The sequence below is a fragment of the Bubalus kerabau genome, chromosome 15, assembly GCF_029407905.1.
Source record: "Bubalus kerabau isolate K-KA32 ecotype Philippines breed swamp buffalo chromosome 15, PCC_UOA_SB_1v2, whole genome shotgun sequence".
Lineage (NCBI taxonomy): Eukaryota > Metazoa > Chordata > Mammalia > Artiodactyla > Bovidae > Bubalus > Bubalus kerabau.
The window spans coordinates 83229763-83252721 of NC_073638.1; the positions used below are offsets into that span (position 1 = coordinate 83229763).

General features: G+C 38.9%; 1 protein-coding gene across 3 annotated transcripts; it reads right to left on the reverse strand.

Moving 5' to 3' along the window:
• Window positions 1-10904: 10904 nt before the first annotated feature.
• LOC129627714 (olfactory receptor 5B12-like) lies at window positions 10905-12166 on the reverse strand. Of its 3 annotated transcripts, none has more exons than XM_055547216.1 (2): window positions 11282-12166; window positions 10905-10973 (listed from the first exon to the last, which is right to left on the reverse strand). In XM_055547216.1, exons 1-2 carry the CDS (start codon window positions 12161-12163, stop codon window positions 10905-10907), a joined length of 951 nt encoding a protein of 316 aa, XP_055403191.1. In that variant the 5' UTR covers window positions 12164-12166. The 3 variants fall into 3 exon arrangements, with proteins under 3 accessions (XP_055403191.1, XP_055403192.1, XP_055403190.1); XM_055547217.1 differs by having other exon boundaries at window positions 10905-10947; window positions 11262-12166; XM_055547215.1 differs by lacking the exon at window positions 10905-10973 and having other exon boundaries at window positions 11246-12163.
• Window positions 12167-22959: the final 10793 nt, after the last annotated feature.

A 22959-nucleotide genomic window follows, 5' to 3' on the forward strand; every position in this document is an offset into this window, starting at 1 on the left:
TTGGTATATCACAGCTTGTTTATGGTAGAAAGTGAATCACAGTAAGTCTGGTTGTCTCAAAAAGTGCTCCACAGAATTGTATTTCTTCAAGGTGGTATTACTTATTCAAATATATATAATATGCTGTATAATCCTTTCATGGACACCAACTTATACATGACTTTAAAGTTAAGTTTATATTTGAAAGATCCAATGTTCCTTAACTTTAATCCTAAATCTACTTTTTAAGGAATTCCTATTAACTTTTTATCAAATGAGTTTGAGGATAAAATGGAGTAGCATCTTTTAAATACTCCCATGGTAAATATCATATATTAATGCATATATATGGAGTCTAGGAAAATGGTACAGCTGAGCCTATTTGCAGGGTAGGAATAGAGATGTAAACATAGAGAATGGACCTGTGGATACAGAGGGATGAAGAAGGAGGTGGATGAATTGGGAGAGTAGTACTGGCATGGCTTCCCTGATAGCTCAACTGGTAAAGAATCCACCTGCAATGCAGGAGAGCCTGCTTTGATTAGAGTTGGACTATAAAGAAAGCTGAGTGCCTAGGAATTGATGGTTTTTGGACTGTGGTATTGGAGAAGACTCTTGAGAGTCCCTTGAACTGCAAGGAGACCAAACCAGTCCATCCTGAAGGAAATCAGTCCTGACTATTCGTTGGAAGGACTGATGCTGAAGCTGAAGCTCCAATACTTTGGGCACCTGATGTGAAGAACTGACTCATTGGAAAAGACTGTGATCCTGGGAAAGAGTGAATGAGGGAGGAGAAGGGAACGACAGAGGATGAGATGGTTGGATGGCATCACCGTCTCAATGGACATGAGTTTGAGTAAACTCCAGGAGTTGGTGATGGACAGGGACGCCTGGTGTGCTGCAGTCCTTGGGGTCGCAAAGAGTTGGACATGACTGAGCGACTGAACTGAACTGAGCTGAACTGAGGATAGGTGTAGACAGGGCTATGTATACAATAGCTGGTGGGAAGCTGCTGGGCAGCACAGAGAGTTCAGCTTGGTGCTCTGTGATGACCTAGAGGGGTGGGAAGGAGATTCAGGAGGGAGGGGGCATATGTATCCATATAGCTGATTCGCTTTGTTGTACAGCAGAAACTAACACAACATTTTGAAGCAATTATACTCCAGACTCTTTGTGGCCCATGGAACCCGCCAGGCTCCTCTCTCCATGGGATTCTCCAGGCAAGATTACTGGAGTCGGTTGTCATTCCCTTCTCCAGGGATCTCATCTATTTATGGATGACTTCCAAATCCATACCTCTTCTCCTGACCTTTGTTCTAAGGTCTAGATTATTTATCCAATTACATTTTGGCACTTCCACTTAAGTGTTCAATCAAAATGTCAAACTTAAAAACAAACAAACAAACAAACAGAAAACCCAAAATACTTCCATGTTACTCAGATTCATCATCATATTTTCATTTAATGAAAGTCAAAAAGCAAATTTCAAAATCAGCCAAAGAATAAACAAACACTTTCAAAGGTGCAAAAGGGGGACTGACATCTGACTTCTTAACATAAATAACAAGTTCAGGAGTGACTGGAATGATGTCTGTAAAAGTATTAAAGACTAGTAACTCATAAATAAGAATGTTATAGCCAGTTATCATATCTTTAAAAATAAAAACAGCAAAAACCTCTTCCCACAATAAAATTGAGAGATCCAGGTGCCTGCAGCTCTATACTGAAAGGAAAAGCAAAGAAAGTTCTTCCAGGAGAAAAAAAAAAAAAAAAGCTTCAAAATGAAAATATAAGAAATTAGAAAAGGCACTGGAAAGACTAATATGTTGGTACTACAAATAAATATCTTAACTGCTTTAAATAATGTTGAAAATTCTAAAGTTTTAATTGTATGTAGAGTTAAAATACTTGACAAGCAAAAAGGGGTGGGAAGCAATCAGAATCAAAATTTTATACAACTCTTTAACACTGATGAAAAATAAAAGTATAAAGGTTCAAGTAAATACATAAAGGATGAAAGTTGCAATATAAGAGACAAAGAAGCAAAATTAATTATTTAATCTTAGGTAATCTTAATCTTGGAGAAGGCAATGGCACCCCACTCCAGTACTCTTGTCTGGAAAATCCCATGGGCAGGGGAGCCTGCTGGGCTGCAGTCCAATTCTAAAGAAAGGAAAAATATCAAACACAGAATAGGGGTGTTGAAAAGAAAACCAAGAGGCAGGTTTCAACCCATTGTATCAATTATCATTTTGAGTGTCAAAGTCCAATAATTTTATATAAAGAAAAAAGTTTATTGTACAAAAAAGATCTTCATGACCAAGATAATCACGATGGTGTGATCACTGACCTAGAGCCAGACATCCTGGAATGTGAAGTCAAGTGGGCCTTAGAAAGCATCACTATGAACAAAGCTAGTGGAGGTGATGGAATTCCAGTTGAGCTATTCCAAATCCTGGAAGATGATGCTGTGAAAGTGCTGCACTCAATATGTCAGCAAATTTGGAAAACTCAGCAGTGGCCACAGGACTGGAAAAGATCAGTTTTCATTCCAATCCCAAAGAAAGGCAATGCCAAAGAACTCTCAAACTACCGCTCAATTGCACTCATCTCACACACTAGTAAAGTAATGCTCAAAATTCTCCAAGCCAGGATTCAGCAATATGTGAACCGTGAGCTTCCTGATGTTCAAGCTGGTTTTAGAAAAGGCAGAGGAACCAGAGATCGAATTGCCAACGTCCACTGGATCATGGAAAAAGCAAGAGAGTTCCAGAAAAACATCTATTTCTGCTTGATTGACTATGCCAAAGCCTTTGACTGGGTGGATCACAATAAACTGTCAAAAATTCTGAAAGAGATGGGAATACCAGACCACCTGACCTGCCTCTTGAGAAATCTGTATGCAGGTCAGGAAGCAATAGTTAGAACTGGACATGGAACAACAGACTGGTTCCAAATAGGAAAAGGAGTACATCAAGGCTATATATTGTCACCCTGCTTCTTTAACTCATATGCAGAGTACATCATGAGAAAGGCTGGACTGGAAGAAACACAAGTTGGAATCAAGATTTCCGGGAGAAATATCAATAACCTCAGATATGCAGATGACACCACCCTTGTGGCAGAAAGTGAAGAGGAACTCAAAAGCCTCTTGATGAAAGTGAAAGTGGAGAGTGAAAAAGTTGGCTTAAAGCTCAACATTCAGAAAACGAAGATCATGGCATCCGGTCCCATCACTTCATGGGAAATAGATGGAGAAACAGTGGAAACAGTGTCAGACTTTATTTTTTTGGGCTCCAAAATCACTGCAGATAGTGACTGCAGCCATGAAATTAAAAGACGATTACTCCTTGGAAGGAAAGTTATGACCAACCTAGATAGCATATTCAAAATCAGAGACATTACTTTGCCAACAAAGGTCCATCTAGTCAAGGCTATGGTTTTTCCAGTAGTCATGTATGGATGTGAGAGTTGGACTTTGAAGAAGGCTGAGTGCCGAAGACTTGATGCCTTTGAACTGTGGTGTTGGAGAAGACTCTTGAGAGTCCCTTGGACTGCAAGGAGATCCAACCAGTCCATTCTAAAGGAGATCAGCCCTGGGATTTCTTTGGAAGGAATGATGCTAAAGCTGAAACTCCAGTACTTTGACCACCTCATGCGAAGAGTTGACTCATTGCAAAAGACTCTGATGTTGGGAGGGATTGGGGGCAGGAGGAGAAGGGGAGGACAGAGGATGAGATGGCTGGATGGCATCACTGACTCGATGGACGTGAGTCTGAGTGAACTCCGGGAGTTGGTGAACAGGGAGGCCTGGTCTGCTGCGATTCATGGGGTCACAAAGAGTCGGACACGACTGAGCGACTGAAGTGAACTGAACTGAAAAGCTTATTGAGCTGGAATATTTTGAGTTGAATATATATTTAGGTATGAAACATGTGATAACAAAACACTTGTTTCCTAATTGTTAAAAAAAAATAAACGGAATGACTTCTGCTACCCTTACATCATGCAAATTAGTCTTCAGTATTTCCTAAAGCTACACTAAGAAGATGCAATCACAATTCTTTTTCTACTATTTTTTCTCCCACAGTTGTTACCAAAAGTGGGGTCTGGCTGCTCGCCACTTTAAAGCCAATAGAGAGGCAAGGAAAGGTTGCTTTATTTGGAGGCTGTCAGCTGGGGTGGGGGTAGGGTGTATGATGGACTCATGTCCAAAGGCCAGTTCCCCACTGATACTCAGTGGGCAGGAGCTTTAAATGGGGATTTTCAGGGATGTATAGGTGGAGGGAGGGGGCTACATGCAGAAATAGCCCAGTCAGCTCTGACAGTCCTGTTGAAACTGGTCATCAGAGGTCTGATGTGTGTCATCTTGATTGTTTTAAGTGCACTTAATCTTTAGTTCCGGGTCAGCTTGTTCCCATTTATTTGAGGCCAGTTCTCAAAATTGTGGCAGCTTCTGCCATGGCTACAACCTGGCCATCATGCAATTGACTTCCTCCACCTAGTGAGGTTTCAGTGTCTACAAAACAGAATGTTACACACAGCACTTAAGGAGGAACCAAAGGTACCTGACTTCTTTTCATGACTAAACTATTATTATTTGGTCCTTACTGTTTCCCTTTGTTTCTGCATTTTCTCACTTCTCTGATTAAATTGATTCTTTGGCTACAGTCTTTTTACAGACAAGAGGCAGGCAGAAGACATGGTGGGGAAGGACCATAGGGTTCTGTTACATTTCAAAGTCATAGCACTCAAGGAGCCAACTTTACAAGATGAGATTGCATGGTAACTTAACAGGAGAAGCAGGCTGTGGCTTCCTCTTTGTACACAGTCTTGATTTACCTTTTTAAAGCTGAGGTATAACTGACACATAGCATCATATCAGGTGTACAACATAATGATTGGACACTGGTATGGATTACAAATTGATCATCATAAGACTAGCTAACATCCATTCCCACCTGTAATTGCAATTTTTTTCCTGTGATGAGGAATTTTAAGATCTGGTCACCTAGCAACTTTCAAATATGCAGTAGAGGTTTATTAACTATAGTCACTATGCTATATGTTAATTTACTTTATAACCACAAGGTTTGCCTTCTGAATTATCTAATTCTTTTGACTACTTTTGGTTCATAAATGGACACGTTGGCTCTACTTGACAAACCTCAAAAGTCCTCAATTCTAGACTTCTTGTTTCGGATGGAAACTAAAGTGAATTCCTTCACTTAGCCCCACTTTCTAAGTCTTTTTAACGGAATTACTGATACCCACCCCTAATGTTTTACAGAGTTGTTTGATTATGAAATAAGATGGAGCATGTGAAACCTTGGGTAAATCACTCAGTCTAAGAAAAGATTTCTCTAGTTATCAGGCGGTGCTATGCAAGGTCATCCTGACTGATGCTCCACAGCAAAGGCCCTGTGAAGGTAAAGGCCTCCAGCTCTGAGACCCTGAAGACCACCTTGTGATAAAATAAAATCAAGTGAACAAAGTTGCCCTGGGCACCAGGGTTTCTCACTCTAGTGAGTTTGAATGAAGCCAGATTGGGATTCAAGGGTCTGGTGACTGATGTCTTGAAGGGGATTATACTGGCAAGAAACTCTTAGGGAACAAGTTCTCTTGTAATACATCCATAGCTCCATGCCTCATGTATTGAATATTTTAATTAAAATCTTGCCCGTGGGGACCAAGTACTTAGGGAAACTACTAAGGAAAGTCATGGGTGTAAGAGTTGTTATTTCTTCTCAAGGAGACCCATCTGTTCCCCAAAATAAAGAAACAATTATTTTAACATTCTTGGAAGCTGCTGACAAGGACATTAGAGCAGGCAAAGAAACAGGCTGTGGCATTGAACCAGTCACAAAGACCTCAGACAACATGACTTCTGTAAGTTCTGTGGGATTTTTTTTCTTCCCTCTTTGGATGAAAAAATAAAATCCCACAGAACTTATGGAGTTTGTTTTCTTCCTTTCTTTTTGGAGGGGCTTCTCTCACAGCTCAGTTGGTAAAGAATCCTCCTGCAATGCAGGAGACCCTGGTTTGATTCCTGGGTCAGGAAGATCTGCTGGAGAAGGGATAGGCTACCCACTCCAATATTCTGGCCTGGAGAATTCCATGGATACAGTCCATGTGGTCGCAAAGAGTCACTACTGAGTAACTTTCACTTTCACTTCACTTTCTCTTTGGGAGTAAATATCTTCCTGTGTCTATTGTGCCCTTGAATTTGGAAATCATAACCTGACTAGAAGTAAAGTCTAGCAAAAGGCAAGCATCCCAATTTTATTCTCACTCAACACTAATCTTGCTTCCCTTTTATGCATATTGTATACCTTCAGATGAAATTTTATTTATAGGTTTTCTTACAATCATACATAGGCTGAGTAGTTTTCCAAACAATTTATTTCTAAGAGATAGACAGAGACCATGCCTTCTCATTCTTACACTTAATAATACTGATATCACCCACAAGTGACTCCAAAGGTTTCTGAATGTGGAAGGAAAGAGTGTAATAAAAAAAAAAAATGCATGGTGGAGAAACACCATACACTCCTATCACATTTGCAAGAAAAATTCTGTGTGTGTAAGAAGAAAACTTTCAAAGCAAACATGTACTTGACCTCTATCACAATCCAAAATGTTAGCATCAATTAGAATTTTATCAATCTGATTGTAAGGGAGCCTAAAATATGCAGCAATCAAAAAAGTAGTGAGAATATTTTCTTCCCAAGGATCAACATACATTAACACAGCTACATAAAGTTATTAGTTTACATTATAGTTCACTCTTAGTGTTGTATATTCTATGAATTTTGACAAATATATAATGATATTATCCATCATTGAAGTATCATACCAAGTGTTTTTATTGCACTAAAAATCTTCTTAGATGCATCTACTCATCCTTTCAGTTCAGTTCAGTTCAGTTCAGTCACTCAGTCATGTCCGACTCTTTGTAACCCCATGGACTGCAGGATGCCAGGCTTTCTTGTCCATCACCAACTCCTGGAGTTTACTCAAACTCATGTTCATTGAGTTGGTGACACCATCCAACCATCTCATCCTCTGTTGTCCCCTTCTCCTCCCACCTTCAATCTTTCCCGGCATCAGGCTCTTTTCCAATGAGCCAGTTCTTCACATCAGGTGGCCAAAGTATTGGAGTTTCAGCTTCAACATCAGTCCATCCAGTGAATATTCAGGACTGATTTCCTTTAGGATGGATTGGTTGGATCTTCATGCAGTCCAAGGAACTCTCAAGAGTCTTCTCCAACACCACCGTTCAAAAGCATCAATTCTTCAGTGCTCAGCTTTCTTTATAGTCTCTCATATCCATACATGACTACTGGAAAAACCATAGCCTTGACTACACAGCCCTTTGTTGGCAAAGTAATGTCTCTGCTTTTTAATATGCTGTCTAAGTTGGTCATAACTTTTCTTCCAAGGAGCAAGCAAACTTCTTTTAATTTCATGGCTGCAGTCACCATCTGAAGTGATTTTGGAGCCCCCAAAAAGAAAGCCTATCACTGTTTCCATTGTTTCTCCATCTATTTGCAATGAAGTAATGGAACTGTGTGTTGGAGAATACTCTTGAGAGTCCCTTGGACTGCAAGGAGGTCCAACCAGTCCATTCTGAAGGAGATCAGCCCTGGGATTACTTTGGAGGGAATGATGCTGAAGCTGAAACTCCAGTACTTTGGCCACCTCATGCAAAGAGTTGACTCATTGGAAAAGACTCTGATGCTGGGAGGGATCGGGGGCAGGAGGAGAAGGGGACGACAGAGGATGAGATGGCTGGATGGCATCACTGACTCAATGGATGTGAGTTTAAGTAAACTCCGGGAATTGGTGATGAACAGGGAGGCCTGGAGTGCTGCGATTCATGGGGTTGCAAAGAGTCGGACACGACTGAGCGACTGAACTGAACTGAACTGAATGGGACCAGATGCCATGATCTTTGTTTTCTGAATGTTGAGCTTTAAGCCAACTTTGTCACTCTCCACTTTCACTTTCATCAAGAGGCTTTTAAGTTCTTCTTCACTTTCTGCCATAAGGGTGGTGTCATCTGCATATCTGAGGTTATTGATATTTCTCCCGGCAATCTTAATTCTAGCTTGATCTTCATCCAGTCCAACACCCTAATTCCAAACAAACACTGATCTGTTTCACAGTCTTCATAGATTTATATTTTCCAGAAAGTCAAATAACACAATCACACAGCTCATAATCATTTCAAACTGATAGCTTTCATTTAGAAATGTGAGTTTGGGTTTTCTCCATGTCTTTTCATAGCTTGATAGCTCATTTCTTTTTAACATTGAATAACATTCTATTGTTTGGATTGGACAGTTATTAATCCATTCATTTACTGAAGGACATATTAATTGTTTCCAAATTCTGGAAGTAATTAATAAAGATGCTATAAATATCCTTGAGCTAGCTTTTGCCTTAGCATAAGTTTTCAATTCCTTTGGGTAAATACCAAGTAGAACAAGTGCTAGATTATATAGTAAGAGTGTGTTTCTTTTTGTAAGAAACTGACAAACTGTCTACCAAAGAGGCTGCACTAGTCTGCCTTCCTATTGGCAATGAATGAGAGTTCCTCTTGCTCCATATCCTTAGTAGCACTTGGTGTTTCTGTGTTCTGGACATTGGCCATTCTAAAAGATGTGCAGTATTCTTCCATTGTTGCTTTAATTTGCAATTTCATGATGACCTAAAATGTGGAGAATGATTTAATTTTAAATATTAATGGTTTGGGAATTTTAAAAAGATTATACCTAAGATGAGGAGGACTCCAGGGGGCTTCCTGATCATGAATCTGGGGCCTCCATACAGACCTTGTATTTACAAGGTCCTGCTCTGAGTTTAAAGCTCTGCTCTTGCCAACTTAAAATTGTCATACATTGTTAACAAGGAGCTCAACATTTTAGTTTTTACACTGGGATCTGCAAAGTATGTAGGCAAAATCATTCTTCACACTTGAAATACTCCAGAGGGGCTTAGTACTTCACAAAGAAAATTTTCTAGAAAATGAAGATTCTTGATTCTTTTCTCCAAAAGGAAAAACTATCCCTATCATTAGGGACACGCTATTGCTGTGGTCTTTCATTTGGTTCTGTGTGTGTATGTGTGTGTGTGTGTGTGTGTGTGTTAGTCATTCAGTCAATTCTGACTCTTTGTGACTCTTTGGACTGTAACTTGCCAGGCTCCTCTGTCCATGGAATTCTGCAGGCAATTATACTGGAGTGGGTAGCCATTTCCTTCTCCAGGGGATTTTCCTGACCCAGGGATTGAACTGATGTCTATTTTGTTCTGAGGGATATACATTTAACTATCTCTGTTATTCCTTGAGAGGACAGGCTGGCATGTCAAGTCAAACCACAGGAGCCCTCAATACTAGATTCAAGACATAACATGAAGCATATATATTTCATTCTTCCCATGTATGGGTCCACTGTTTTGAAATAGATATATATATTTTATATGTGTTGTAAATCATTTAGCATGGAAAGAAATAGTCACAGAAGAAAACAATACATAGAGAATTGATAAGTCAAAGAAATCCTTTTTAGAATCATTGGAATCGGTACTATTTTCATTTTAAGAGATATCTTTATAACTATTATCATATTTCTGATCGATTCTTAGTGTTCTAATATTCCCAATTTAAAAGCTAGGCTAAGGTTTCCCTCTTCGCTCAGTGGTAAAGAATCTGCCTGCTAATTCAGGAGACATGAATTTGATTCTTGGTCTAGGACGATTCCAGCCCCAGGGCAAGTAAGCCCATGTGCCACAACTGTTGATCCTGCGCTCCAGAGCTCGGGAATGGCAACAACTGAGCCCACAGGCCACAACTACTGGAGCCCACGTGCCCCAGAGCCCATGATCTGCCCATTCAACTCAACTAGAGAAGCTTACAGAGCAATGGAGACCCAGCACACCAAAAAATAATTAAAAAAAATTTTTTTTAAGCTAGGCTATGTTATTCTTAGAGGTTCATAAGGACAATCAGAGCAGCCTCTACTTTGAGCCTGAATGATCTGTCAGTTGGTGACCTGACTGTATATGGGAAGGAAAAAGCATAAAATGTGTCCTGAGATGAGCATCTGAAGACAAAGGGTCATGTCCGACTGTAAAACTAAATGTTATCTTTACTTCAGTAAATTAAAATATGCTTACATTACTATCTCCCTTGTCTTATACTCTGCAATGCTTTTTTCATTAAAATTATCACATGAAGATGTTACTCTGGGTGATGAGTTGATAAAGATGAAAATTGAGATAAAGATGCCCATTTGATGATGTTCATTATCATTGAACAAAGAATAAAATAAAAGCACTCAGTAATAACCTATAGCAAGGATGATTGGTATGAACATTAATTATTTAAATGAAATAGTATCAAATAGAGAGTTTTTTAAAATAAAATGACATGCAAAATGACTCTTTCTATTTAAAAGTATATATGTTTATATTTAAGAATGTGTTATCAGACACCAAAACCATTGCTTCAAATTATTAAAAAAAAAAAGGTGAATCCCATTTGTCTCTTGAATTTATTTTTCTGTCCACACAAAGGTGTGTGAGTTGCATGTGATTTGCATGAATAAGGTACATGTGAGCATGTACTTAAATATGCAGGTGAGTATAAATGTGCTTATGAAAGTGTGGATGATCAGGGAAAAAAATATACAATAAAAGTAATTAAAATGGAAATTTAAAGATATGAATTATAGCTTCATGATTGATTCTTCCAATGTTATTATTCCTGAGATCTCATTTTGTCAACACATTTGCTTCCTAGACTTAAAAAGAACTTGAGAAAGGATGTAAAAACATTTTTATAATTGTTGACATAACAAGTCAATATTTTCCCTAGCTTGATATGACTTGTATGAAACCATACTGTTGTTGTATATACATAATTAAAATATATGTCTTATTGAAGATTTTGCTTTCCCCACAGCCATTTTTAGGTCTATTTTATTTTTTAACTTCTTATTTTGTATTGGGATATAGCTGATTCACAATGTTGTGATAGTTTCAGATGAACAGTGAAGGCGCTCAGCCATACATACACATATATCCACTCTCCCCTGAGCTCCCCTTCCATCCAGGCTGCCACGTAACATTGAGCAGTGTTCCATGTGCCCTACAGTAGGCCCTTCGTCCATTTTAAATACAGCAGTGTGTGCATCTCCGTCCCAAACTCCCTAATTATCCCTTCCCCATCATTCCCCCTACCCCAGCAACCATAAGCTCATTCTCAAGGTCCCCACAGCCTTTTTAGGGCTCTCTTGACCTCTTTGTTCCGCAGACTATAGATCAGCGGATTCAGCATGGGGACAATTATGGCGTAGAACACGGACGCCATCTTGTCTGTGCTCATGGAATGGCGGGAGCCGGGCTGTAGGTACATGAAGGCGCCTGTCCCATAGAAGATGGAGACGGAAGTGAGGTGGGACGCACAGGTGGAAAAGGCCTTCTGATGTCCTTCAGATGAGCGCAACCTCAGAATGGTGACAAAGATAAACAGGTAAGAGATCAAGATGACCATAATAGTGAAGATGATATTGAAGCCTGCCAAAATAAAAAACACCATCTCACTTCTGATGCTGTCTGAGCATGAGAGAGCCAGGACGGGAGTAACATCACAGAAAAAATGATCGATCACATTGGATCTGCAGAAAGAGAGACTGAATGTATTCCAAGTGTGCATGGAGGCCTGGAGGAAGCCAAAGACATAGCATCCTACAACCATCCATGTACACACCCTTGGTGTCATGATGTTGGTGTAATGGAGTGGCTTGCACACTGCTGCATGACGGTCATAGGCCATTGAAGCCAAAAGAAAAGTTTCCACAACAAGAAAGCCAACAAAAAAGAAAAGCTGAGCGGCACAAGCATTGTAGGAGATGACCTTGTCTCCCGTGAGGAATCCAGCCATCACTTTGGGAGTGACGGCTGTGGAGTAAGCAAAGTCCATCAGGGAGAGGTGGCTGAGGAAGACGTACATGGGGGTGTGGAGACGAGAGTCCAGCAGGATCAGCATGATCACCCCCAGGTTCCCAACCAGAGTGAGGAGGTAGATGACAGCAAACACTAGAAAGAGTGGGACCTGCAGTTGTGGGTCATCAGTTATCCCGGCAAGAATGAACTCAGTCACGACTGTACTGTTCTCCATGGGGGTTATTTATGCATTATGAAGATGCACTATATCAATGAGAAAAGAGGGTTCAGGTAGTAACTGAGCTCAGAACCATAATTGCATTCAAGTTATGCTTTATATCAGAATTTTCCGAATTTAACATGGGCATAAGAATGAAGAGACTTATGCAAAATCGCTGCAGAGATCTGTTAAAAATGAAATTTGTTAGGGTATTTCCCTGGTGATTCAGTGGTTAAGACTCCATGCTTCCAATGAGGGGGGTGCAGGTTTGATCCCTGGTTGGGAATGGAGAGCTCATATTCCACATGGTATGGCCAAAAAAGAAAAGTAAATAAATTAATTAAACTTAGATTTGCTATCCTTCCATTCAGATTTTCAAACAGAATATTCATGCAATAAAATAGATTACTGTAACTTAATTCATTTCATTGTAGTTACCACTGGTGTATCAAGAGCAGTATTTTATTCTAGTAATACAAATTTTAATATATCATGTTCAAGACTTCAATAGTCTCACAGGTAATAGGATACATAGAACGAGTAATTCCCACAGAGTGGGATACTGAGAAACTCCTCTATAAAGAATAAAGACATCAGAGAGTAAAAGTTTAAAGTGTAAGTCCAGACTAAGAATATCTGAGTGCAAATTCTATCTCCACCTTGTATGAGATAACCGGGTATTGCTTAATATCATTTGGCCATCATTTTTCCCTTGAACTCATCAACAGACTGAAGTGATAATGCAAACTGGCATTGTAGGCTTTTACACATTATGACTTCTTAGTTACTCAGTGAAGTAGGACATTTTGCAACCCCGTGGACTGTAGCCCACCAGGCTCCTCTATCCATGGGGATTCTCCAGGCAAAAATACTGGAGCAGGTTGCCATACACATTATGACTAGGACGGAGTTATTGGTCTATGCATTGATTACAGGAGTGAATGCTGTAATTGAGAAATTCCAGATAACTCTGAAATCAAACATCCTATATGCTCACTCATTCACTTGTCTTCTTTCCCCAAATCCTTTCACTTTCATATTCTGTCCATAATTTCCTCCAATTTTTCAAATAATAACCCTGTTTTACTCAAGTCATAAACAGTGCAGCTATGCCAAGTCAGAATTGATTTATTTTCTGAGTCATCTTGTGTATTAACCAGGGTGTCTGAGCGTCGGTTTCTCCTGTAAAAATGGAATACAGAATACCATCTAGCACTTAACCAGATTCAATCAATATAGATAGTCTTACTGTTAGAAGATAGTGACAGAATCTGTCTAGAGACCCAAAACATCAATGAGGTTAAGGAAAACTTCCATTCGAGCATGAAGTGTGGGGCACTGTGCTTTCTCCCATTTCATTTTTCTGTGCAGTAATCCCATTAATCTATGCAGAAGTTAATGATGGCTTGGAGCAAGGTGATAGTGAGTGAAGTAGTGAAAATAATCTAGTTATCAGTGTGATTTCATAAATAGAGCTTGCTGGATTTCCTGATGTATTCAGTGTCGGACATTAGAGGGAACAGTGTTGATTCCTCTTTTTTTGTACAGTCCTAGAGGGAATGGTGTAGAAGAAGCAGATGTTTGAGAAAGGACAAGAAAGATGATTTCAGATTAGTCATGGTGAGTTCGAGATTTTTTAGGCCATCTAACTTAGAAGGATTGAATAAACAATTGGACTTGTTGCATCAGATTTTATTAAATCAAAGTATATTGGCAATTGCTATGGTTTAACCTTCTCATATTACATGAAATCCACAAAACTAAATGACATCACTTAAGGAAGGAGATTGGAGAACAAAAAAAATCAGGGTATGCTAATGTTACAAAGTCAAGATCATGGAGCAATACAGCTCTAAGAGGGAAGAAGGAAAGAAAACTGTCACCTCTGAGATGAGTGCTAGGGAAGCCCTGTCCCTGGACACAGTTTTCATCTGGGCGAGTAGGTTGAGGGAACTTCCAGGGGAGAAGTTAAGTGTATACTGGTTATGCTGATAACTGTAAATTGCAGAAGGAAGAGTAGAGTAATTTCAGGAGTTGGGCAGGAGTGGCTGCTGGGCTAGTTTCGTGCTGAGTGACACACAGTAGGCGATGATGACCAGCCTATGAGCCTGTGGGCTGAAAAGGGAGGGTGAAGGTCTTGACGGAAGCCTCCTGACCCTGCTGGTGGTGTTAGGGAGGTCACAGGGAGGCATTATTATCCAGAGAAGATACCCTCTTGTTTATTGTTTACCTAAGTCAATACTCATATATTAAGTAAGTAAGTGTTAGTTGCTCAGTCATGCCCGACTCTTTCAGCCCACCAGGCTCCTCTGTCCATGGGATTTTCCAGGCAAGAATACTGGAGTGGGCTGCCATTTCATTCTCCAGGGGGATCTTCCCAACCCACGGATCAAACCCAGGTCTCCTGTACTGCAGGCAGATTCTTTACCAACTGAGCTACAAAGGAAGCCCATATATTAGATGTCCATAAATTGGGGGAGGAAGAATATACTGGAAACATTTCATTTTATTTTTTACCATTTCTCTTCTCAATAATGTAAAGTAGTGTGTCTTAATTGGGCATTTTCCTACAAGGGAGACAAAATAGTTTCAGGCACATTGTTGTGATAACTTTAATCTACTGATAAGAATTATAAAAATCTTTGAATCATGTATTGACCTTTCAGCAGTCTTTCTTTAAGGATTTTTATGGATCAGATCAGCATATATTGGGTGTTCAGGACATAATTAAAAAGTGCACAAGAAGCTATGTGCCCTCAATTACAATTCAAATTCATTCTTCAAAGAATAACAGGGGTTTCAAAACTCCCATGAAATCTTCAGCAACTCCTCCTCTCTAGACAGTGCCTTTCCGTTATAACCTATGGAGCGCCATAGGTTACCCTTGTTACTTTGTTACTCGTATTTGTTTTATCCTAATTTAAGCTTCATCCACCATACAGATCATCTATATTGTATAAGTAGAGAAACGTAATGAATTAAACTATGAGAGTTAAAACTACTGAGTGCTTTCTATTTTCTGGACACCATATAACATTGTGCATATCTACATTGACTCATCTCCCAATCATGGGAGATATTATTCCCATTTCACGTATGGGGAAGCTGAAGCTTGCTGACAAGGAATTACACACTGCCGTCCATAAAGCTAGCAAGTAGCAGAGCTGGTATTTGAAGTCATGTCAAAGCCTGAGCTCTTGATCACTAAAACATATTCTCCTAATATTTTATATATATCTAAACTCTCTATCCCAGCACTTGGCACAAAACAATTATTATATTGGCTTATTCATGAGTGAGATGATTTCTTGAGTTCATCATTCACAGGCAGTGTAAGAGGTAAAAAGCCTAGCTTTGGGAATCAAACATACAATTAGCCAGTGGTAATTTGCTTAATACACTATCTTTCAGAATCCCAGCCAAGTGATAAGGATGATATCCACACAAGTATACCATCTAGTTCCTCTCCCTCTCTCCAGAAAGAAAGATTTAAAAAAAATACTTCTACACCTAAAAGTTGCATAAGTTTTGAGTAACCTCAACTAATAAGCCACATAGAGTGCTGAAATTTGTGCAGTTATTCATCCAACATTTATTCTTTCTCCAAGTACTAAGTAAGTGCTTACAGTATATCCAGTTGTGTCCTAATTCTAAGGTTTACAATGACATAAGAATATATATATATATTCCCTGATCAGAAAGTGTATAAGATGAAGACAGTTATATACAATGATCATTATTATGATATATTCTTATTCTTTATTCCCAAGAAGAGAGCATCATTTTTGTCCCTCAGATCAGTGGGATGGTACCATGATCTAATTTACAGTCTAGTTCACCAGACAATATATCTAATAGTTAATAATTCTGGGTGTCTAATGACAGCAAAGCTTCAGAATGACAACTGGGGGACTTCCCTAGTGATCCCCTGGCTAAGATTCTGCACTTTTAATGCAGGGGGCCCAGGTTTGATTCCTGGTTGGGGAATCAGATCCCACATGCTGCAAATAAAAGTTTGCATGCGGCAAGGAAGGTTAAAGATCCTGTGCTACAACTAGGACCTGGTGCCGGGAAACAAACAAAAACAAATATTTTTTAAAAAAAGAATGAAACTGAAATCCAGGTTTCCTCATTCCTGTAAATTCTCCTTTCTGACGTGATTTTTACACCTCTTCTTTCAGTGCATTTTTACTACGGGTCTGTTAGCCTGAACCCCTCATATTTATCACTCTCTATTCCTCCTCTTTTCATAAACACTGTCACGTGCTCTCCAGATTTTCATATTTTTCCAGTTGAGATGCAAAGACATTGGGATTAGCCAATGGAGCTAAAATTACCAATTACCATATCCCCAAAGAGGAAATTTAAAAATGAGAAAGGTTTACCAACTTGTTTAAATTCTACATAGTCAAGCATGGGGAGGCAGAGACTCGGGACCCTCTTGTTTCTTTTGTTTGTTTTAACAAGATAAATGCATATCCTCCTTAAGAATTCCTTAAGAATTTCTATGGCATTGGTAACACAGTCTCTTATTTTAAAATTACAGACACATAGTAACATTCCATTCAAAATGTTCAGTATTCAGTTATGAATAAATAGAGATGGAAACAGGTGCCTTGATGTGTTTTCCTGGTTACCTCTGCCCTGAAAATTTATACAGATTGCAGATTTAACTGGATGCTTACCTGGCTCCCTGGACAACGAACAGGCAAATTCAACACTTTCACATATGAGTCTCAAATCAGAAATTCAGTCCATAAAAGAAAACAAACATTCTACGGAAATGTTCTGAGTCTTTGACCAAAGGAAAAAGTTCTTCACAGTAAATAGAAATTTTGAAAAAAAAAAAAAAACTACTGAATGGCAGAAAAGTAGTTAACATGACTTGCACAGTAAGAGCTGCTGATCTTTCTTCTTCTTAATAAATAAATCACTTAATTTCCTTAAGCCACTATATATTCATTTAGAAAATGGAGATATTGGAAAGGCAGCCCCAAAACAACACCCTCCCTGAAAGACTACTGCTGTCATGAGAAAAGAAGAGAATCCTTGTAGTGTCCTGAAAACGGTGATCACCACAATCAAAGTCATGATTATTTGCCCTGGTCATTATTGCAGCCCCCCTGTACATCTCGGTCTGGGTAAGGCCATCATATCTGTTAGACAAGTACTGACAATCATTTAAATGAATGAATGGTCAAGGGGCTCTAGCACTTGGTCTGTTACCTATAATATAAGGCCAAATGGAATTATTGGAAACTGGAAGAGAGAGAGAACGTTATAAACTCATGGACTTCTCAGGGGACAAAGTTCCCATGAGAGCAACAGGTCCTAGTCTCACTACTGGAGAACAGGTAATGAATGTGTCTATAAGAATCCAGCTCTGCTTGTTGAGGGAGGTCATGAGTGTATTAGCATAATGTGTATTAACTCTCTATGACCATGCTAACATCAAGTTGCATCTTTATTTCTAGGGCCCAGTATTGACATAAACATGGGAGGATAGGGAGAGAGGTCTGCCATGAAGCCAAATGGATCCCAGAAAGAATTTCATGCCTTATTTCATCTGAAATATTTGAACTATTAATTAGAATTATCATTTATTCAACTGTGTATTGGTCCCAGATGAGTTGAACCATAGTCCTAGCCTTGGGTGTTCATATCCAGGCAAAAGAAACATGTGCCTAGTCTCATATGCATAGGTTTACTGGAGAAGACAAACATGAAACAAACTCAGAGAGAAGGATGTAAAATTATAAATGGAGCAGGTACCCATATAAGATAAAAATCTACCTTAAATTGACAGGCCAGAATGTTTTCTCAAGAGAAGCAACACCTCAGCTAATACATAAAGGATGAATAAATGTACATGGGGAAAACTACACAAAGGGTAAAGCTATGGTCAGGACTCAAGTTGTCAAAGAAGTTGTCAGAATCTAAATAAGCCAGAGGGATTGCCCACAGTTAGCAAGACATGTTCCTTGGAAGTTTGTTTTCAGTGTCTGTCACAGAATAAAATTCATAAACAAATGCAAACAAACAAAAATGCTCATCCCAAATGTCAAAATTATCAGGAGGACAACTAAAATAAACTAATGTAAAAACAAAACAAAATTATCAGGTGGAATGATTGGTATGGGTTGTAGGAAAAGCATGGACAACTGGTAAGAATAATTCAACTCTTGTCCTACATAGAGGAAAAACCACTGGGGTTGGCAATTAGTTTCAGATTGGAGTACATTTTATTCTCACTCATTAGGAATCTGTATCATTGTGTGCCAAGTCATATCCTATTTCTCAGGGAGAATCCATCACATTTAAAGTTATTCCCAACAGCCTGTGAGTTTTAAAAGCTCCAATAGAGTAATTCCTAGGATTTACCTTGTGATTTTGGGGTGGTTAATATCTACTCTATTGAGAAATGACCAAATAGAATTCTCATACACCAAAGTATTCAGGCTGCACATATCTTTCAATAAGTAATAGACTAACAATATTTGGTGTTTATTGTTTTTGTCCTGGTAGAAACAGTTCTACTCTTATTACCAGAGATGCATTAGAATCTTTCTTCTAAGTTCATGGTGCAGACTATCCATATAGCACCAGACATATGAGCATATAAAGTGCAAACAGATGTAACTAAATTTAAACACCAGATTCTATCCTTTGTACTATGAAACCTTTAACATTTTCATAAGATTAACCTGATGCTACTATATACATCATTGTATCATAATATGCTTGGAAGGTAATTTTTATGTGTTATCTCATTGCAGTGCCTAAAGTGATAATCAATCAAAAATGTTATTATGGTTATTGTTATTCTTTTATTAACATACAGAGATTCCTTAAGAACACACAACATATTAAAACCTTTTTTTCCCAGAAATACAGAAGCTTACATTTTAAACTGGAATATAAAAAATGCATACAAATTATTATGCTGCAAATAAAATGTGATGATTATGGTCTGCTGCTGCTAGGTCCCTTCAGTCATGCCCAACTCTGTGCAACCCCATAGACAGCAGCCCGCTAGGCTCCTCTGTCCCTGGGATTTTCCAAGCAAGAGTACTGGAGTGGGTTGCCAATCAGGTGCCATTAGCATTTAGAATGACTGTAATGTTGCCTTCATTAGTAGTATAATGCATAGGTGTGTGTGTGTGTGTATGTGTGTATATATATATATATATATATATATATATATATATATATATATAATATAGTATTATGTATGCTATGGGTTTCTCTTGTGGCTCAGCTGGTAAAGAATCCACCTGCAATGTGGGAGACCTGGGTTTGATTCCTGGATTGGGAAGATCTCCTGGAGAAGGGAAAGGCTACCCATTCCAGTGTTCTGGGCTGGAGAATTCCATGGACTATACAGTCCATGGAAAAAGGGTTGCAAACAGTCGGACATGACTGAGCGACTTTCACTTTCACTTTTTCATGTATGTTATGCCAATAACATACATAATATAGTATATGGCTGTTGAACATATATGCCAGGCCTTACCTAATACAGCACTCACAAAAAACTCCCATGTAGACATTATTATGATTGCCTTCTAAAAATGAGAAAGAAAAAAATAAACACATTTGAGAAGTTAAGTAACTTGGAAAAAACACAAAGCAGAGGTAAATGTGAGAATTCAGGCTTTAGAAATACTAAGTATTAATATTACATTTAAGCTGTATGCTTTTCTGCTAAGAAGGGTGTTCATACACAGTACAGAAGAGCTGATATATGGTCAAAAGTGGATCGCAATAAGGCTACTTGTCTCAAAATGTGCTCCACAGAAATCCCTTTCCTCAAGATGGTAATATTTTTTCAGCTGTTCACATCTTTAGCAGCATTTGGTGTTGTCAGTGTTCTGGACTTTGGCCATTTCGAAAAATGTGCAGTGTTCTTTCATTGTTATTTTGATTTGCATTTTCACGATGACCTAAAAAGTGGAGACTAACTTAATTTTAAAAATTAATGGTTGTAATTTTTAAGAAATTATATCTAAGAAGGGGAGGACTCTTCAGGGCTCACTTCATGAGCAAGAATCCACTGCCGTCACTCAGACCTTGTGCTTAGAAGGTTCTGCTCTGGGTTTAACACTCTGCCCTTGCCAACTTAAAATTACTAAACATTTTTATCAAGGGACTCAATATCTTTGCTTTTCCACTGGGATCTTCAAATTGCATAGCCAAAAATGATTCTTTGCCCTTAAATCTCCAGGGAGGTTTTCCCATTTTATAAGGATAACTCACATAAAATGAAGAACCTGGTCCCTTTTCTCGTAAAAGGTGATAGTCCCTCCCTACTAGGAGAGATAATCTATTCCTATGATATTTCACTTGGTTCTGAGGGATATATACTTAATTATCTCTGTTACTCCATAACAGGACGTGCTGGCCCTTCAAGTCAAACCACAGGAGCCCTTGATGCTAGATTTCAGACATCACATAAAAAAAAGATGTACTACACCTTGAAATAAATATACACTTTCATATATTTTATATATATATGTATTCTAATTCATTTAGCCTAGAAAAAATATTCACAGGAAAACCCACTACATCATATCAGATAAGATCAGTCGCTCAGTCATGTCCGACTCTTTGCGACCCCATGAATCACAGCACACCAGGCCTCCCTGTCCATTACTAACTCCCGGAGTTCACCCAGACTCACGTCCATCGAGTCAGTGATGCCATCCAGGCATCTCATCCTCTGTCGTCCCCTTCTCCTCTTGCCCCCAATCCCTCCCAGCATCAGAGTCTTTTCCAATGAGTCAAATCTTCACATGAGGTGGCCAAAGTACTGGAGTTTCAGCTTTAGCATCAGTCCTTCCAAAGAAATCCCAGGGCTGATCTCCTTCAGAATGGACTGGTTGGATCTCCTTGCAGTCCAAGGGACTCTCAAGAGTCTTCTCCAACACCACAGTTCAAAACCATCAATTCTTCGGTGCTCAGCCTTCTTCACAGTTCAACTCTCACATCCATACATGACCACAGGAAAAACCATAGCCTTGACTAGACGAACCTTTGTTGGCAAAGTAATGTCTCTGCTTTTGAATATGCTATCTAGGTTGGTCATAACTTTCCTTCCAAGGAGTAAGCGTCTTTTAATTTCATGGCTGCAGTCACCATCTGCAGTGATTTTGGAGCCCAGAGGATAATTCAAAGAAATTCTCTTTAGACTCAATTAATTTGATACTGTTCTCTTTGTAAAAGATATCTTTATAACTATCATCATATCTCTGAATGAGTCTTAATGTTCTAATATACCCAAATTTAAAAACTAAGTTAGGTTATTCTTAGAGTATGGTAAGTATCAGTCAGTTCAGCCTCCAATTTGAGCCTGAATGGAGATCTGTCCATTGGTGACCTGACTGTCCACAGGAAGGAAGGAACATAAAATGTGTCCTGGGCTGAGCATCTGAAGACAAAGAGTCAAGGCTTACTGTAAACTTAAAAGTTGTTATTTTTACTTCAGTGCATTAAAACATGTTTTCATTAGTTCCTTATCTTATACTCTGCTATTCTTTTTTCATTAAAATTGTCACATGAAGATGATAATATGGGTAATGTGTCAATAAAGATGAAAATTGAGCTAAATAAAGATGCTCATATGGGGTCATTCCTGGTTGTCCAGTGGTTAAGAGTCTGCCTAACAGTGCAGAGGGTGAGGGTCCCATCCCTTGTCTGGCAAGATCTCGCATTCTGCCAAGCACTAAGCCTGTGAGCCACAACTACTGAGCCTTCATTCTAGGGCCTCAAGCTGCAACTGCAGAGCCCAGCCTATAGAGCCTGCACTCCGAAGCCAGAGATGCCCACAATGGCAAGCCTGTGCACCGCACGGAAAAGAAGCCCCTGCTCATCACATTTAGAGAAAGCCTGCACGAGGCCATGAAGACTCAGAAGAGCCATAAAGAAATAAAGAAAGAAAACGTTTTAAAAAGAGGTTATATAATGATGTTTATTATCATTGAAAAAAGAATAAGACAAAAGCATTATGTAGTAAACCTAGAGCAAAGGATATTTGGGACAAATATTAAGTATTAAAATGAAATATCTTCAAATAAAGAGTTGTGTGTGTGTGTGTGTTTAATTCACATACCAAATGTTTATTTCTATTTAAAAACATACAGATTAATTTTAAGAATGTGTTGCTGCTGCTGCTAAGTCACTTCAGTCGTGTCCGACTCTGTGTGACCCCATAGACGACAGCCCACCAGGCTCCCCCGTCCCTGGGATTCTCCAGGCAAGAACACTGGAGTGGGTTGCCATTTCCTTCTCCAATGCATGAAAGTGAAAAGTGAAAGTGAAGTTGCTCAGTCGTGTCCGACTCTGTGAGAGCCCATGGACTGCAGCCTTCCAGGCTATTCCATCCATGGGATTCTCCAGGCAAGAGCACTGGAGTGGGGTGCCACAGCCTTATCAGACACCAAAACCATTGCTTCAGGCTATACTATAAAACTAGACAAGTTCCATTTGTCTCTTGAACTCATTTTTCTGTTCACTCATGAGTGTGTGAGTTGCATGTGGTTTACATTGGTAAGATGCATGTAGGCATGTACTTAAATATGCATATAAGCATAAATATCCATATGAATGTGGGTAATTATGGAAACAAGTATGTAGTAAAAATTGTTTAAAAGAAAATTTCAAATATAAATTATAGGTTCATGGTTGATTCTCTTAAAGTTATTATTCCTGAGAACTCATTTTGTCCACATGTTTGCTTACTAGACTCAAAAAGAACTTGAGAAAGGACGTAAAAATTTAGATAATTATTGACCTAGCAAGTCAGTATTTTCCCT

Bases quoted from the DNA above. Each gene is read 5' to 3' on its own strand.
- LOC129627714 (XM_055547216.1), bottom strand. From the start codon at position 12,163: ATGGAGAACAGTACAGTCGTGACTGAGTTCATTCTTGCCGGGATAACT. The intron at 10,974-11,281 runs GTCAAGAGAGCC...CAAAATAAGAAG, and splicing joins ATAGTCTGCGGAACAAAGAG to TTAAAAAATAAAATAGACCT.